An 18,849-nucleotide genomic window follows, 5' to 3' on the forward strand; every position below is an offset into this window, starting at 1 on the left:
TACAAATGTTCCCTCTTAACCTGGTACAAATCCATTGTTGAACACAGAATATGATGAAACCATTTAAATTTCTCTCCTGCTCTATGGAGAGCCAGAGCATTACCAAACTTTAAGAGGTCACCTGTCTGTTTGGAAGACTCTTCAAGGAAAAGCACTAAGTGTATTGTGGTGGATAGAGCAAGTTCTGGAGCCGGGTTGCTTACCTTCAGATTTACTTCCTAGCTCTTCTCATGCCTTGGCTTCCTCAACTATACCCCACAAGACATATGGGAAGCCCTCAGTCAACATTAGCTATCGTGACTGCTTCCTTATTTTGTAGAACCTTTAATATAACCAGCAACACATTAAGCTCTCAACAGCACATGGAGATACATTTGTTTCTAAAAGATGTCTGTGCCTAAGTACCTCTAGGTATTGGAATATTACTGCAAAAAAAGCATGGGATCTCCATAAATCAAAGGATAAAAAGAACTATTGTTCCTTCTCCTACCTACCTGGAGAGATGTTCACCAAGAACAACAATTTATAAGCCAGCTTCATCATTTAGAACTTTAAGAAGACTTGGAATTACAACTGAAGGGCAGATAATAGCAGTGTCTTTGGCCCAACTTGTGCTTTAGCACAGGAGCAATTTACATGAACCAGATCAATCTTCCCGAGTTACCTTTTCATTAACAAGCTCCAGCGAGGGAGATCCTAGAGCTTTTGGAGAATTCAGTAAATGTAGAGTATTTTCCAATGTTTATCATTTTTACTGTATACAACCCATAAAATGTTTGTGTGTTTTATCATCCGAAGGAATTAAGTAAAAATATTCTCTTAGGACAAGGGTCTTTCATACTGAAAGAGACCATCTCCTCTTAAATCACATTTGAGAGCTAGTAGTATCTGAATACCTAACTCTAATGCTGTTTCTGTAATTGCCATGGAAAACTGAAGGAGATCAGTTTGCACGAGATTTACATACAAAGACTATTTTAAAAATGCTCCTATACTCATAAAGTTCCATAGGAGTCTTTATATCTGGTCATCCTTAAAAACGTTAGTCATATCATATCACTTCCATAGATTCATCATTACCTCTCAACTTATCCACAAGGATCTGAATTTCTGTACATCTTTTATTACCATTTAAGGATCTATATCCCTCCTTTGCTGTTTCTTTACCTTCTCAGGTGTGCTGGTTACTTAGGTCACCAAAAAGAGAAACAACTTACCGGGTCTGATGTGTGCTTTGTCAGGTGTCCTGGGCCTCACAGGAGTAGTGTACAGTCTATGTGGGGCTGAAACAGAGGGAAGGCTTCACTTTTAATAATGAACATTCCATTCCTAAGATGAACATTAGCGTCTTAGGAACCAACAATTAATGCGCTTTGCATGGAGTAGAAAGAATGCTTTGAGATCTGCAATTATGCATTTACAGCACAGCTGCTAAAGGAAAATAAAACCAGTAACCATATTCATGACTGGAAATAAAGGTGCAACGCAGTGAGGTAGGTCATTTGCAATGTGTGTCAAGGACTAGTCTTCATTTTTCCCATGTTCCTTCAAGAGCATTTATTTTACCCAATGTTGCTAAACATGGTTAACATAAACCTACCATTCATCCATCTACCCTTTGTCTGTTCATCCATACACCCACATCTCTCAATTAGGAAGTCATAATGGAACATTATTTGGCCAAAGAAGGTAATTTCAAAGGTAAAAAAGTATATATTTTTAGGTATGTTAGAAGAGTAGGAACATATGGTCTCTATCAAACTGTCCTAGTTCATGAACCCTAAAATGAATACTCGCTTAGTGCCAACCATTAGAGTTCTAGGAATGGGAGAAAATGACCTCTGGTGCCCTGCCTGTCAAGACAGGGTGAGCAAGGATCAAGAACTTGAACAAGCTCTGGGATCAATACCCCGTCTTGTCATTTCCTGCTCATTATTCAGCATCTGGCACAGTTAAGGTTCCTACTTGCTGAATAAAGTTAAAAAATGATTGACCATTGTAAGCAGGCAAATTCATCTGAAACTCAGCTGAAATACTTTTGCTTCCTAAGATTTTAAAGTATACTTTCATCCTGGAATTTCTTCATTTTTTCCCTCCCCTCCTCAGCCCCCCATGACACACTACACTGTTTCCTTACCACCAACTCTCCTGGTAATGCTTTAGCTAAGACTGGAAAAAATTTTTCTTGCAAATTATGTAAGTAGATTACATCGTTTTGATGATTTTGTTCTCATCTTGAGTGGGTATTTATATAATCATAAATCAGCAAGACCTTGCCTACCAAGTTAAAAAAAATACACCTGTGAAAGAGATTATATTATAGCTCGTTTATGAGCTTCCAATGTGAAGACTGATGAGCAGAATTTTGCCATTCTTCAGGCCAAAAACAGCAGATGCATACTGAAATTCTCTGTAGGTTTAACACGGGCCTTTCAAAGTATAGCCACTACAGTGAAGAGAGGCACTGATTTATAAAAAATTAATTCTCATGACACCCTAAAGTGTGTAATGATGATTTGTAAATGTTATTCTTCAAAATTTTCTTGCTAGTGGTAGGAGTCCTGTGAATTTAATCTATTTCAGTTTTTTTCATATTAATTTCTTCAATGTTAGATTGTTTTTAGCTTAAAGAAATACAAGGACCATGGTTCTTATTAGTCTCATTCTAGAAAAAAGATGAATTTTAAAACTTTAGACTTTATTAGTCTCATTCTAGAAAAAAGATGAATTTTAAAACTTTAGACAGGAAAGGGACATAAAGCAGAACACAGAAATAGTCAGCATGGTACTTCGTACCTCAAAGCCACAGGATCATAATTTTTGCTTTATTTTCCCCCACAATCTTTACTTAAATCTAGACAGAATTTTTCATGCAAGAGTGGAATGTAACTTGAGTTTAGACTGAGTTACCCTTGTAGCTTATCACTGAATAACACATTACCTTGAAGAAACTACGCTAGGGTTTTAATTTTAAACTGAATAAAAAAAGACAAAGGAGCTTTGTGAACATATTTGGACATAGTTTTTAATGACTAATCATGGAAATAATTTTAAAAGATGGCCTGTAAGGATTCATGTCCTGCTCAGCACAGAGAGAAGGTAAATAGGATATAACTTTCCTTGGGTGGGCAAAGAAAAGAGAGTTGAAATAAGTAAAATAAACAGTGTCCCCAAGGTGTCTCTAGCCAAGGGGATTCTTATTATAGTTTGAGAAAAGGCCAAACAACAAAAACAAAAACACGCTTGAATATTTCAGGGTTTTGATTATAGGGTGCTATAGGGAATTGTCTCAGTAGGCAAAGGAGCAAAGGTGTCAGAGAGAAAAGGTGTTGGAGATTCTAGTAGCAGGCTCATGCTGTGGGTTTTAGGAACAAAGTTTTGGGGGCACATTTGGGGCCCATTATGGAGGGCTTGGAAATTGAAAAGCCACGCAGGTCATGGTATATGCATGGGAAGAGTGTGACGATCAAGAGGACTGATTTCGCCCCTAGAGCACCTCTCTCAAATTGTTGAGTGCTGTCTTATGCTCCTAAAGCTTGACGTTAGAAGCACAGCACAGGGTAACTAAAAGAAAACAGCTGACTTCCTCCTCCACAGAGCCCAGGCACGCATTATGAGGGTGTTGTTGAGGGCGATCCTAGTGACCCACGGCATGCCTCTGTGAAAGTTCATCCTCTCGGTAACACAGGGCTATCAGCCTGGACCAGCTGTGAGTGCTACTCCCATCCTTGCGAGAAGTTCCTGCCCAGGATGTTCTTAACATCAGAAACATCAGAAATGATTAAAATATACTGTCTTCACTGTGAAAGTATGTTAAGCATTTCATATAATGATATCAGATTCTGCATATACCCCCATTAACTATGAAACTCCTAATAAAACCATGTTCTAGAAAGAATTTGATAAAAGTTCCACATACCGTAGTAACAGTGACATAATATTGATATTCCCATTAAAGTAAGAAAAAACAAAACAGGGGAAAAAACAGGTCTATAATCTTCTATCCTTAATTCTGAAATCTATCAAAAAGCTGAAATTTTTTTTTTTCATTTGGCAGCACAACCTGAACTGAATTAGTCTTTTTTATGCTGCTTATTATAAATATTTATTTTTTTTGCTGCAGAAACAATGTGTGTCATTATGAGAATCAAACTATCTTCTATTAAATAAGACACTAATTGCTTCTATTAAGCAAAAACATAAAAAAATAAACATGCAAAACTGAGGTCGCATTATAGATGTAATGTGATTGACCATCTATTGTTAATGGTTGAAGATGGCAGTGAGGATGTGGGAGGGCTGGCATTTTATTAGGTTTCTCCTGTGTGGATTTATAAATAAATAAAAAGTTAATAAATACAGTGGGCACCTGAGTGACTCATTCTCTTAAGTGTCTGACTTCGGATTAGGTCATGATCTCAGTTTCGTGGGTTCGAGCCCTGCATTGGGCTCTCCACTGTCTACACAGAACTCACTTCAGATCCTCTATCAACCTCTCTCTCTACCTCCCACCCACACATTGTGCTCTCTCTCTCAAAAATGAACAAACTTTTGGGGCACCTGGGTGGCTAAGTTAGTTAAGCATCTGATTTCAGCTCAGGTCATGATGGATTTGAACCCTGCACCAGGCTCTGTGCTGACAACTCGAAGCCCAGAGCCTGCTTCCGACTCTGTCTCCCTCCCTCTCTGACCCTTCCCCATTGATGTTCTCCCTCTCTCTCTCTCTCTCTCTCTCTCTCTCAAAAATAAAAATTAAAAAAATAAAAAATATATTTTAAAAAGTTAACAAATAGAAAGGTAATAAGGTAAATAATAAACATTAAAAACATAATAAAAAAATGAAACCAAACAAGTAAAAAAAGATTGAGGAATTTTATAAGAACTACCCTCAGCCATAACGTGCTCTAGTCACATTTACTTAGAATAAATACTACTTATGAAATATCTTAAAATTAGATTTCTTTTATCATCATTTTCTATTATTTCAAACTTATTCCTCCAAATTTTGTTCACAAATTATAAAATTATAACTGACAACAAGTAAAATAAGTTTACTTTTTTGTTTTTGTCTTTTTTGAATTCCTACCATATGAAAGAGATAGAGATGAGCAAAAGGGATTATTTAGAACAAAAAGAAAAGAAACTACAATAATATAAGAAATCCACAACTGGTTGTAACCTGAATAGGATAGAAAAATACAAAAAGGAAAGATTTCTGAGAGCAGGAAGAGGAGAGAGCTCTGCATAGGTGAGTAACACTTCCCAAAAAGTAGGAAGGAAGAAATAAAAGAAGGAAAATCCCCCAAACCCTCCCTAGATGTGTAAATATTAAGTCATTTTCTGAGAGAGAGAGAGAGAGGGGGGGGAGGGGGGGAGGGGAGCAAGCAAAGGAGAGGGGGAGAGAGAGTCTTAAGGAGGCTTCATGCTCAGCCCAGAGCCTGATATGGGGCTCAACCCCACGACCCTGGGATCATGACCCGAGCCAAAAACAAGAATCATACTCTCGATCAACTGAGCCACACAGGTACCCCAAATATGATGTCATCTTTAAAAAATGATTTTTTATTACTACTTGTTTCCTTCTTCAGGCTGCAATATTGATGTGGTTATCAAGTGGAGGAGAGGTGACAGGAAGATGAAGGGAGTGGGAAAGAAGGAGGGAGAAGCAAGAGGGGGAGGAGAAGGAGGAGAAAGAAAAGAATGGGGAAGAAAAATGGTAAAAAAATTCTTATTTATCAGATGTGGGAAAGGACACAAATGAAGGTTAAGCAAAGAAAAAGAGGGGGGCTTTCATTCTTAGTTATCAGCATCGAGTGGTCAATCATACATTTAAAAGCAAAGTTCTAACTAAAGAAACTGTCTTCCCTTTATTTAAGTATCAATATTCATATTCAACTGATGTCCTGCACCTACAAAATGAAGAAAATTAATTCATTGTAATGAAAACTTACATTCTGAAAAGAAAATTTCTTTCCTGATTAAAAATGAATAAGAAAAGTTCCTACAAAGAACCGAGAAAATAGCATTACCCTGAGTTGTCTTCGTCAATTCAGTCGTTAGTGGAATCTTAGTTGTAAAGAATTCTCGGGTGGATTGTTCTGTTTCTGCTGGGGAAAAACAGAGGAAAGTGGATGGCTTTAAATAACTATCATTAGGAACTTGTCAAAAAACCCACACTTTTTCCCCCCACTACACTGAATGATAAAAAGGAAACTGCATTTATAAGTATGCCTAGTCATCATCCTGTTTCAAGGTTAAAGATACATTTTAATAACTCATTTATTCTATTTACTATCTTCTTGCACTATTATTTTAATAATAATTATAAGGATTTGCAAAAGCATTTAGTTCATGATTATTGTTTCATGATCCTGGACATGGCTGTTCTTGAATTTTGCCTGTTAACTATTTTTACATATTACTGCTTTCATGTCTCCTCTCCACAAGTTATTTATGTGAGCTGGAAAAGAGATACATCTTATGAAAAGAGGTGCATTTATGCCAGGTAAGAATAAACATTCTTACTTACGTGAGACTCAGTTTGTTTATTGACATAGACACATTTCTTCTGACCAAAAAAAAAAGTGTAGCAATACTTCTACTCCCATATTATTTTGGAGTCGTCACAGCATCATATAGACATAGCAATTTACATCGCTCACTTTGCCACACACTGTATCCAAGGAAATACTTGGTTCATGTAATAAATGGTCATCTTTTTATCTGCCCTGCTTTGTAATCTGGCTCTTGCTCATAAAAGAGATACTTGTGAGTTGGCAGGTGATGTTTCCTGCTTCAATAAACCGAGATGCATTTAAGCAAATAGGGAGTAGAAGTTAGATAATTAGCATATCTAGCAGTGGTTCTTGAAAAGTACTTTTGGCTTTGCCATCATGGGTGATGTTCACTTTGAAGGCCATGGCTAGAATACATGTGTATTTGGAAATTAGGCTGTATTTGCTCAGTTTAAAATTTTTTTCCTTCAAAAATGATTTCATTTTGAAATATGATCAGTAATTTCATCTCAGTAGACACACACAAAGGATAGGTTTATTTGAAAAAAGACATAAGGAAAAAAATAAGGCCAGTGATTTAAACTCAGCCACATGGGATGTAGCTTGGACAGGGCAGAGGAACCAGCAAAACAACAAAACAAAACAAAACAAAACAAAAAACCCTATTTGAACCCTTGTTTTCTGATTTATTTTCCGTTGGAGGTCAGGCAAACTAGGGTTTCCCATGGAGTGAACACACTGGGACTGAACTCCTGAAAACATGACCCACTCATCCCCACCAATCTTCTTGGTGCTTCTATCTATACTTGTTTTTTCCAGGTGACTCAGATGCCCATAAGATTAGCCTGTCTACCCTTCTCCACACTGCCTCTCTCTCATCTGTCTTTAACCTGAAAGGACCTTTCACATCTTTAACTTCAACTCTCAACCCAACTTGAAAATCCAGGGTAAATGTCATCTCCTCTGTGAAGCCTCCCCTGAGGCACCTGGCGGTTTATTTGTTTAGCATATTCCTCATTTCTCTGTCACACTCACTGATGAACAATACTGGGCTGAATCCCAGGAGATCTGTTGACTGAGTATGTGGGTTCCAATCCAGTTTTGACAATAGCTGTGTAACATCGCCAAATTTTTAAATCTCTCTATGTCTCAACTTTGTAATGTGTAAAATGGGGCAAGTAATACAACCTATCTCACAATTGTTTTGTGATTGAAATTAAAACAAGGAACCCTGCCAAACTCATTCTATGTAGCCAGCATTACCTTGATTCTAAAACCAACTAAAAAGGAGAGCTTAGGCCAATTTCCCTGATGAACATGAATGCAAAAATCCTCAACAAGATACTAGCCAACCGTATCCAACAATACATTAAAAGAATTCACCATGACTAAGTGGGATTTATATCTGGGGTGCCTGGCTGGTTCAATATTCACAAAACAATCAATGTGATACATCACATCAATAAAAGAAAGAAAAAGAACCACAGGATTGTCTCAATAGATGCAGAGAGAATACAGCATTGTTTCTTGATAAAAACCCTCAAGAAAGTAGGGACAGAAGGATCATACCTCAAGATCATAAAAGTCATATATGAAAGACCCAATGCTAATATCATTCTCAATGGTGAAAAACTGAGAGCTTTCCCCCTAAGGTTCAGAACACAACAGGGATAGATGTCCACTCTCACTGCTGTTATTCAACATTGTGTTGGAAGTCTTCACCTCAACAATCAGACAACACAAAGGAATAAAAGTCATCCAAATCATCCAGGAGGAAGTCAAACTTTCACTCTCTTCAGATGACATGATATTCTATATGGAAAACCCCAAAGATTCCACCAAAGAACTGCTAGAACTGATTCATGAATTCAGCAAAATCGCAGGATATAAAATCAATGCACAGAAATCGGTTGCATTACTATATACCAATAATGAAGCAACAAAAAGAGAAATCAAGGATTCCATCTCATTTACAATTGTGCCAAAAAACATAAAACATCTATGAATAAGCCTAAACTAAGTGGAGAAAAATCTATACACTGAAAACTATAGAAAGCTTATGAAAGAAATTGAAGATGACACATATGAAGAAAGAAAAATATTCCATGCTTCTGGATTGGAAGAACAAACATTGTTAAAATGTCAATAGTACCCAAAGCAATCTACATATTTTATGAAATCTTTATCAAAATGACACCAGCCTTCTTCACAGAGCTAGAACAAATAGTCCTAAAGTTTGTATAGAACCAGAAAAGACCCTGAGTAGCCAAAGCAATCTTGAAAAAGAAAACTGAAGCTGGAAGCATCACACTCCCAGACTTCAAGACATATTAGCTTCAATCATCAAGACAGTAAGTTACTGGGACAAAAACAGACACTCAGATCAATAAACAGAATAGACCCACAAATATATGGCCAACTACTCTTGGACAAAGCAGGTCAAATGGTGCTGGGGAAAACTGGACAGAGACATGCAGAAAAATAAAGCTGAACCATATTCTTAGACCATACTCAAAAATAAGCTCAAAATGGATGAAAGACCTAAACATAAGACAGCTAGCCATCAAAATCCTAGAAGAGAAAGCAGGCAAAAACCTCTTTGACCTCAGCTGCAGCAACTTCTTAACATGTCTCTGTAGACAGGGAAACAAAAGCAAAAGTGAACTATTGGGAGCTCTTCAAAATAAAAAGCTTCTGCACAGTGAAGGAATCAATCAGCAAAACTAAAAGGCAACCAATGGAAAGGGAGAAGATATTTGCAAATGACATATCAGATAAAGAGTTAGAATCCTAAATCTATAAAGAACTTATCAAACTCAACACTCAAAGAAACCAAATAATCCAGTGAAGAAATGGGCAAAATCATGAATAGAAACTTTTCCAGAGATGACATCCAGATGGCTAACAGACACACACAAAAAAATGCTGAACATGACTCATCATCAGAGGAATACAAATCAAAAAAAAAACCACAATGAGATATCTTCTCACATCTGTCAGAATGGCTAACATTAGCAACTCAGGCAACATTAGATGTTGGAAAGGATGCAGAGAAAGAGGATCTCTTTCTCACTGCTGGTGGGAATGCAAACTGATGCCGCCACTCTGGAAAACAGAATGGAGGTTCCTTAAATAATTAAAAATAGAAGCTACTCAATGACCCAGCAACTATACTACTAGGTATTTACCCAAGGGATATAGGTATGCTGTTTTGAAGGGGTACATGCACCCCAATGTTTATAGCAGTGCTATTGACAATAGCTGAAGTATGGAAAGAGTCCAGATGTCCATTGATGGATGAATGGATAAAGAAGATGTGGTATGTGTATACAATGGAATATTACTTGACAACAAAAAAGAATGAGATCTTGCCATATGCAACTACGTGGATGGAACTGCAGGGTATTATGCTAAGCAAAGTTAGTCAGAGAAAGACAAACATCCGATGACTTCATTTATATGAGGAATTTAAGATAAAAAACATGAACATAAGGGAAGGGAAGCAAAAATAATATAAAAATAGAGAGGGGAAGAAAACATAGAAGACTTAAATATAGAGAACAAACAGGGTTGCTGGAGAGGTCATGGGAGGGGGGATGGTTGAAATGGGTATGGGGCATTAGGAATCTACTCCTGAAATCATTGTTGTACTATATGCTAATTAACTTGGATGTAAATTAAACAATAAATAAAAATTTAAAAACCATATACATAGTCCTGGATAGCATGGAGGAAGCTACTGCCATTGCTAAATCTTATGTTCATATTAGATGCTGAACTCGCTAGGGTAAGGATTCCCTCAAAACAATTTCTTTTTTGTAATTCATGTTGCTTAGCATTTCACTTAGCACCCATAAAATATTCTGTAAATACTAGATGAAACTTTTCTTTCCAAAGGCAGCTTCAAAAAGCCACCAAAAAGTATAGGATTAATATACTTTAGGAACATTCTTTTTAGAATGGTTAAAGTTTTATCAGGATGTTCTAAAATATTCTCATTTTGGGGGGCACCTGGGTGGCTCAGGGGGTTAAGTGTTCAAATTTGGCTCAGATCATGATCTCACAGTTTGTGGATTCGAACCCCACATCAGGCTCTGTGCTGACAGCTAGCTCAGAGCCTGTCGCCTGTCTTTGGATTCTCTGTCTCCCTCTCTATCTGACCCTGCGCTGCTCACAGTCTCTCTGTCTCAAAAATAAAATAAAAAATGTTAAAAAATTTTTTTAATAAATATTTTCATTTTCTATTAAAAACCAACATAACTTTTTAAAGGACAAATATACAGTTAGTGTAAAAGAATCAAATGAAATGGATATTTTTTATAATGATAGAAAAAGACCCTCTATTGTTTGGAAATATCCCATGAACACAAGGTACATATGACCACTTCAAGGGCAATTCCTAAAATGTAGGTTCTCCTTGCACTGAAATCTGAAAACAATACTTACCCAGAGTGCTTTGTAGTTCCTCCTGACTAGTACTTGGTGAAATCATAGGTATCAAAGGGCTGCCTCGTGTCTCTAAAGGAACTGGAAAAGAAAAGTATGAGCGGTATCAATCTTGAGATGCAAAATCCAGCACCAAGCCAGAATGATATTACACGAGTTTCCTTCATTTGAAACAGAAAAAGGAAGACATTAGGTGGATCATGAAGAAGAGAGTTAGGTGTACACAGAACCTTCACAGAGATGACTGTGGAATGTAAGAATAATGGTTCTCAACTGTTTGTTGTTGTTGTTGTTTTCTACCAGGATAGGTAAGAAATAGCATTCAGTGTTTGACATGCTCCATGACCACCCCTGGTTAAGACGGGATAGGAGTTAGAAACAGTCGTGGTCTGTCAGCTGTGGCTGTCTCTCTATCTCTCTTCCATCCAAGAGAACATCCAGGATTACAAAACAAGTGAAAAATATTCATTATTGTAGTGGTAATCTGGAGTTTTTTCAAATTTATTTTTAAAAATAGACCACTGGCAAATTTCAGTATTTTGACAGGTATGAATAATAATTATCTGCCAGAACTTTTCATAACTGGTCACATGCTAGTGTGTTGTAACACTACAGCTGAGAACCACTGAAAGTGCAGAAAATACTAACTCGATGGGCATGAACACGGGGAATCATTGTGAACATGGAAATAAATGAGGTAGGTAGATGAAGAAGAATTCAGTAATCAGCTGTCTTAAGTTGGTCTTCAGAGCAAGGCCCTTAAAACAGTGAAACCGTTGCTTTTCTATTTTGGAAAAGGTAGGAGTAATGACAACGAGATGATGAAATGGATGAAGAAGAGACGATGTTCAACATGATAAGTTGACAAAGACCTGCAATTTGTAGCAAAGAAAACAATTAGAGTTGGTCGATAGGGAAAAACCATTACCTATTGTTGTCTCTGGTGGCTCAGTTCTAAAGGTAACAGGTTGCAGAACTAGGCCAAAAGCAAACCGAGGAAATATATTTATGAGAATTTACTACCTGGTGAAATAAACATCATTTCTATGTTTCTATATGCTCCCATTTGAACATATAAATATTCTCAAAGAATCACAATAAATATGAGAGAATTCTGCATCTCAGATGCCACTTAAGAAACTTAGTTTAGCCAAAACATCAAAGATTGCATTCACTATGACTTTGAGGACAGTTTTTGAGTAGACATGCATATTTCTGACTTACAGTACACCCATAGTTGGAATGGAGTTGTATTTCCATTTTGAAAGAAGGTAAAAAAAAAAAAAAAGTGGCTGGCTCCGTTAATAAATGTGTCTTAATAACTTTAGCACGATCTCCTTTTCAATGGAAAAATTTCCAGGAAAGATAAAGTAATTATATACTCTTCCCTCATGGTAATCAGAAAATAAATTCAAACAATTCTTAAAATTAAATCTTCACAAAAAAGAAATACACATATGTATCTATAATTTTCTCCAAACTTGTTCCACATCACAATTATTAAAAAATACATTTACCTCAAGAACATTTTTTCCTTTTGAGAAACATGCTTCCTAGCAGAGGAAACAAAGTAACTTATTTACCAGGTTCACGCTGAGAGACTTCAGGCTCTGGTTTTGGGGGAAGGAGCACATCTCTCGAAACTGAAAGAAAAAGATTATAAAACGCTGTACTCTACATGTCATATCTGGAGTGAAACTAAACCCACAGATACAATATCCTGGAAAACATGAATAAAGCAAAGGTATTTTCACAATAGCTAAACCATAAAGCCAAGAACATGACTGCTTTTTTCAAAATGGAAAAAGTCACTTGTATGGGAAAGGTTCTGGTGGTAGTTAAAATTTGTCACAGTTCATTGTGAAGCCTCTCTTGGGGAAAAGAAAAGAGGAAGTAACAAATGTCATTAAACAAAAGAAGGTGGTTCATTTGGTAGAGCATGTGACTCTTGATCTCAGGGTTGCAGATTCGAGTCCCACACTGGGTGTAGATTTTATTACTTAAAAATAAAATCTTAAAATGAAAAGAAAACCAGAGAGTCAGTTTTTGTCTGAAGTGGTTAGCTGCCGTTTGATATTCATGCTAAAGTCCACTGAGAGCAGCAGCAAATATGTTACCCTAGATAACGGAGGCATAAATGGCCTACAAATTAAGGGAGACAGCAAGAAATGCAAATTCTTGAAGATCTAAGAGGAGAACAAAGTATTATTCTGAAAGGTACTAACAATTATTACTAGGAGAAAATGGAGCAAGAGGAAATGGCCCATCATTAGAAGATACTACATGTAAAGTTTAGGAGAATACTTGTTACATAGTAAATGATAGATAAACATTGTCATGTTTGTCAAGTCTAGTGACTTGGCTTCAAGTATATTAGGTTTCAAGGTCTCCTGACAGATAAGAGAATGACAACTAAGGACAAAAATGTCAGCCAAAAGAGACCCACTTAGAGTCGGTCCCTTATACCAAGTACATTTTTAACATCTGTGCCCAGTTCTATTTTGGGGAAATAAAACAGTAGGCTTGGAAGTTGATACCTTAATTCTCATGGAGGAAAATATCAGGATAATTTGTTTATTATTAGCACCAGATTTATATCATCTTTCCAAGAGCAAGGTAAAGTGCCTTTTTGGCTCAGTTTCCCCACAAAGAGGTCCTTCTCAGCCCTACTATCTTGCTGAAATAAAGGGTTTCATACTACACTGAAGATCTGGTAAGTACCAGTGTCCCTTTGGTAGAAATTTAATTTTCTTGCATCTTAAATGATGCTGGGGGAAAAATTAGGATTCAGGAAAGCTGAGGAAAACTTTTGCACCATGAGGTGGCCACGCACCACTTTACCATTAGTGCAGGAAAAGGTTATAGTAGGTTACAGGCTCTCTCTCTCCACTGCTTTGTGGGGTCATATTTAACTCACATATCACATGTGTTCTTAGTCTAGGCCACAAAGTCCCAATGAAGTTATAGTTGTAGAATTTGGTACATTGAGTAGAGCCTTGACTGAATTAGAAACTTTATGAGCTAAAAGGTAACATCCACAGGAACTTGAAAATTTGAATTAAAAATTTTTAAATGTTTATTCATTTATTTGAGAGAGAGAGAGAGAGAGAGAGAGAGAGAGAACAAATGAGAACAGGGGAGGGACAGAGAGAGTGATACAGAATCAAAGCAGGCTCCAGCCTCTGAGCTGTCAGCACAGAGCCTGATGTGGGGCTCAAACCCATGAACCGTGAGATCATGACCTGAGCCGAAATCAGATATGTAACTGACTGAACCACCCAGGCACTCCTCAACTCTTTTAAAGAAAAAACTTCAAAAAGATCAGTGGTTAACAAAAATAAAGAAAACTTACCACAATTGTGAACGTTTGAGCTTTGATATGTAGTATTTTTGAGGATTTGAATGGTAAAATAGAAATTTCCAGTTGTAAATCTAAATGTTTATCTGGTGACTGAAAGACTGATTTGGCTCTGTGAAGATCATGGCCATCTAAAGCAGCCTGTAGTTTATAAATACCCTAATTGGCTACAGTTCTAAACTATAGAGAAGACCCGGGATTAAGGAAAGTAGAGGCTGAGAAGAAACGTGCCACCAATAAATCCACTGAGCTGTAAATATATTACTCGCTGCCTGCTTTCGTTTACTGAGGAATGTAGGCAGGGGTCATGTGGATTCCTGCTGCTGCAGTTGGCACTTTTTAACTATGAAGTGATGATTTAATAAACTGTCACCACAGACTTTCTTAAGCAGGTGAAACCAGTGGAAAGGAAAGAAATAGCAATATTCACAGAAAAGGGTTATGAATCATTCTCTTGGTCAACCGCAGCTCCAAGAAATGAAGCTTTTTTTTTCTTTTTCCCTATGTGGCATTCCTCCATATATTAAGGTGAACAAAAGCATGATTCCTAAAACCTGAATCTTCCATGCAGGCAGAAACTTAGTGTAAATAATGACAATTTATTGAGAAGGCAGTTTTGATGTCCTTATAAGAATATTTTTATAATAAATACATGTAACTAATATATAATAGTTATTATAGTTTGGAGTCCATTATATCAACCAACTTACCATTTTTATTAACTAACCAACTATATTAATTGTCCCTTTGAATGAAGTGCACCAATCCAAAGAAAGATTCAACTAAGGCAATTATGCATGGAACTGTCTAACATGGACAAATGTACATGAATGTTTCACTAGAGTAAATGAGAGAATTAATCTGTTACTCTCCTATAAAGGTGGTGGAATATGCAGTCTTCAATTGAGTTTTCTCCTGAAGTAAGTTACAAAGAGACTGACTTGGAAAAATAACACATGTTATTTTTATAAATAAAAATAACGATCCACCATTTTTACCTCCAGATTCTCTGTTCTTTATCCTAACCTTGTACCCTTATGTTTCATCTGGGATGAAGCATATCTCCCAACAGTCTGAAGGTCACTTTCTGAGCTTTACCTGTGCCAGTGGGCCACCCTCTCTTCTAGGGGCTTTTACCTTCCATTATTTCTATTATCTTACATGCTTCTCCATTAGTCTGTATTTCCATTTATCCATAATTTCCTCCCTCTTCACCTATTAAACAGTCCAAATGCTCCAACATTCTAAAAATAGTAATCATTTCCTTGATATGGTTTCCCCTTAAAACCATCTTTTCCTTGCTTGCTCTCATTCTTATAATCAAAAAACTTTATTGGCTTTTGCTTCCTGGTCTCTCAATTGTATCTTCATCCACTGTGGTTTGGCTTCCACTTCACTCGTCTCCTGCAATCACGGACCCACAATGCTCTATCCATAGCTCTCAAGTCCAAATGCTCCAAAACCTTTAAGGTCTGTTCTTAACTAATTAGATAGCAAAACCTGACTAGACAGGACTTAAGATTAATTATAGTTTTTATTCACTTTTATTTATATTTCTTACTGTAAAAATATTCATGTATTTGGTATATGTTCTGTTTTAGCCTTTCTAAACTCTGGAAGCTGCTGGATTTGAAGCTCGGGCCCACAGGTGTTGGGTACGGGTCTCCAGCTCCGCTCACTGTTGAGCACCCTTCCCTGCTGGCCTCCTGAGGCCTTCCTTCCTAGAATTCTCCTATATTTTTGGCAGCAACTTCTGTTGACTCCGCTTCCCCTATCCGTGACTTAAATGTAGCTATCCCCCAAGTCTTTTACCTCTGACCTTTTATTTTCACAGTCTATACTTTCTCTTGGATGAGGTCATTCACACACAGGATTTACATAACCTTCTCTATGTATATAGGTGATTCCCAAAATCTGTATCCCAAATCTTACCTGGGATTTAGAAATACAGAAGTACATTTCAGCCCCCAGTTAGACATTCCCGCTTGCATGTGATAGTGGGCCTCTGAACCCAGCATGCACCAATGCAGGCGTCTAGCCCCTAACTAGCTAAGCCCTGCCTTAGCTAGTGGCGTTATCACCTACCGCTTGTCCAAGCTGTGATCAACAGTGTCGCACTCCTCTCCATAGCAACAGCTAGTCATTGCCCACATACTAGTGATTCTACCTCCAAAAGCATTTCATCATTATTCCCTCACTTACTAACTGCAAAAATGCTACAGTGCAGCTGCAAATTAGAATTTACTAAAGAGAATAGCTATATAGAACATTTGTGAAGATTGCATAATTTGCTGAAATTTAGATTTTCTTCCTGGTTCACTTCCAATGACTGATGTCTCTCCAAGTATCTGTGGGCCAGAAGAGTCACCACAAGCCAAGACAGCTCTTGGTTTAGAAACACATCTACGAAGAAAGCCCAGCTCTGTTGAGCCAGGTCTCAGGGCCAGTCCTTTGCTGTGAATTTGAAATCATTCCTTTAAGGCAGATCTGAAGAAAGTCCAGCTCTGTTTTGGTTCTGGACATGGCATGCAGGTTCAATTTGTTAAGTGTTGTAGAGATAATCCAACTGAGTGGCTTGAAGATAGTTTTTAAAAGCGTAAGTGGGTGACACCTGTGCTGTACCTAGGAATCCATGAATGGAAGAGCTGGATGGCATTTCCTAGATGGACCTGTTTGATACAGGTCTAAACACTCCAGTTTGTTACTTCTGATATCTCAGAATACATTTTGAGATAAACTTTGTGACAAAACAACTGTGTCTTGAGATGCCTAGGTGGCTCAGTTGGTTGAGTGTCTGACTTCAGTTCAGGTCATGATCTCAAGGTTTATGAGTTCGAGCCCTGCATTGGGCTCTGGGCTGATAGTTCAGAGCCTGGAGCCTGCTTCAGCTTCTGTGTCTCCCTCTCTCTTTCTCTCAAAAATAAACAAACATTAAAAAAATATTAACTCTGTCTTGATTTCAGCAGTACATTTTACATTTTCTAACTTTTGCAGACCATCCATTTCTCTAGGATACCAGTACATATTAAATATAGGTGTGATTTCCCCTCTGCTTTCTGAGATATAAGCTATAGGGAATGGTAAACAAGGTCCTTGGGTTCATTAGGATGTAAACTTGAGCCCAGATAGGACTGAGAAACTGAGCACAGGAGAACCCAGTGTGTTTGAATACTTGTGAGAGAGCTGAAGATTATTCCTGTAGGCGTCACCCCCCAGCAGCAGTGGAGTCCCTGCTGAGCACAGCGGTGGGTGGCCCAGCACAAGGTTTAGAGCCAGCGTTCTCACTGAGCCTGTGGCACTGGAGAGGCAACAGAATAAGCCCAGTGGAGGCTCCAGGGGGCAGTGTGTGCTACCGTTCCAGTTCTCAGACTCACAGGTTAGAGTTCCTGTGAAAAATAAGGCATTGGTGGAATAGAGGCAAATATTTGGCATTTAAGAAGAAAAAAATTACATACTATATATATTGGTTTAATGATATTAAGTCACATCAGGACCAACAATATTACTTTTTCTACCATGAAGGAAAAGCAAACAAAATCACTCAAACCTACTGTTATCATTAATGACTCTATTACTGTTACATTCTTTTCCCACCCACAACTGAAAATACGAAATTGACCTTTTGCAAGTGGAAAGATCAGCTTTTTTTTTTATTGGTGTCTGTAGTATTGGCTGTTGCATTCAGTGGTGCAAGTTTAAATTCTAGACTTCAGGGCAAAGGAGCCTCTCTCTGGCCTACCGCCACCTGTAACCACCAGACTCCCTCAGCAGCAGTAATGCGCCCTGCTTACAAGTCTGCAGGACATTTATAGCAAGTGAATTCAGGCTTCCTTCCAAAATGCCATTATTTCATGCTACAGCTTAGAAATCCTTTGCTTCTGGGAATGTTCCATAGGCTTCTAGGAGCATCTAGAAATGTTTAATAATCGGACCATTAAAAAGAAAGAATTTTAGCATTTCCCAGAACCTTTAGTTACAAAATTCACTTGGTTTGGGTTATTAGAGCACTGTTCAGCTGCTTGTGGCTTCCCAAGCTGACTCGAGGACCTAGAGCATTGGCAGCAAGACTCAGGGGATGTTTGGGTCCTTGCAGGTCCCACACCAACTATTCCCACAAATATGAAATTATTCCCCCCTCCCTAAATGGACCAAAGGCATTCTCAGATGATAGGCAAGAAATGGATTTGTAGCTAAAGAAATCTTTTGTGTATGTGAAATTTCTTATTTCTCAGCCTAAGCGATTGCTCCATCAACCGGTAAAGCAGAATTTGATGGACAGGTAAAAAAAAAAAAAAAAACACACAAAAACAAAAAAAACCCGTTCAATGTTGGTTAGTGTAAAATTACTGAACTGAATATAATGCAAAATGTTTTATCATTTTATGTGGTAAATGTCTCAAATTCTCGATCTTATTTTGGTGGACCATGTGAACATAATTCAGTTAGCATTGGTAGGTTTATTTTTGTTATATGAGAACTTTAGTTCTAGAAGGAAGATTTACCCTTGGCATAATTTGCTGCCTGTTGACT

General features: G+C 37.5%; 1 protein-coding gene across 1 annotated transcript in view; it reads right to left on the reverse strand.

Moving 5' to 3' along the window:
* The window catches only part of ABI3BP (ABI family member 3 binding protein), a 193,955-nt gene that overhangs the window by 53,331 nt on the left and 121,775 nt on the right, over positions 1 to 18,849 (reverse strand). The window contains exons 47-51 of the mRNA XM_029938697.1: positions 12,545 to 12,604; positions 11,890 to 11,937; positions 10,962 to 11,042; positions 6,030 to 6,104; positions 1,218 to 1,283 (exon numbers count right to left, since the gene is read on the reverse strand). Of these exons, the coding sequence (XP_029794557.1) occupies positions 1,218 to 1,283; positions 6,030 to 6,104; positions 10,962 to 11,042; positions 11,890 to 11,937; positions 12,545 to 12,604 (330 nt within the window). The remainder of the gene's footprint in view (positions 1 to 1,217; positions 1,284 to 6,029; positions 6,105 to 10,961; positions 11,043 to 11,889; positions 11,938 to 12,544; positions 12,605 to 18,849) is intronic.

The sequence above is a fragment of the Suricata suricatta genome, chromosome 5 (genome assembly GCF_006229205.1).
Source record: "Suricata suricatta isolate VVHF042 chromosome 5, meerkat_22Aug2017_6uvM2_HiC, whole genome shotgun sequence".
Lineage (NCBI taxonomy): Eukaryota > Metazoa > Chordata > Mammalia > Carnivora > Herpestidae > Suricata > Suricata suricatta.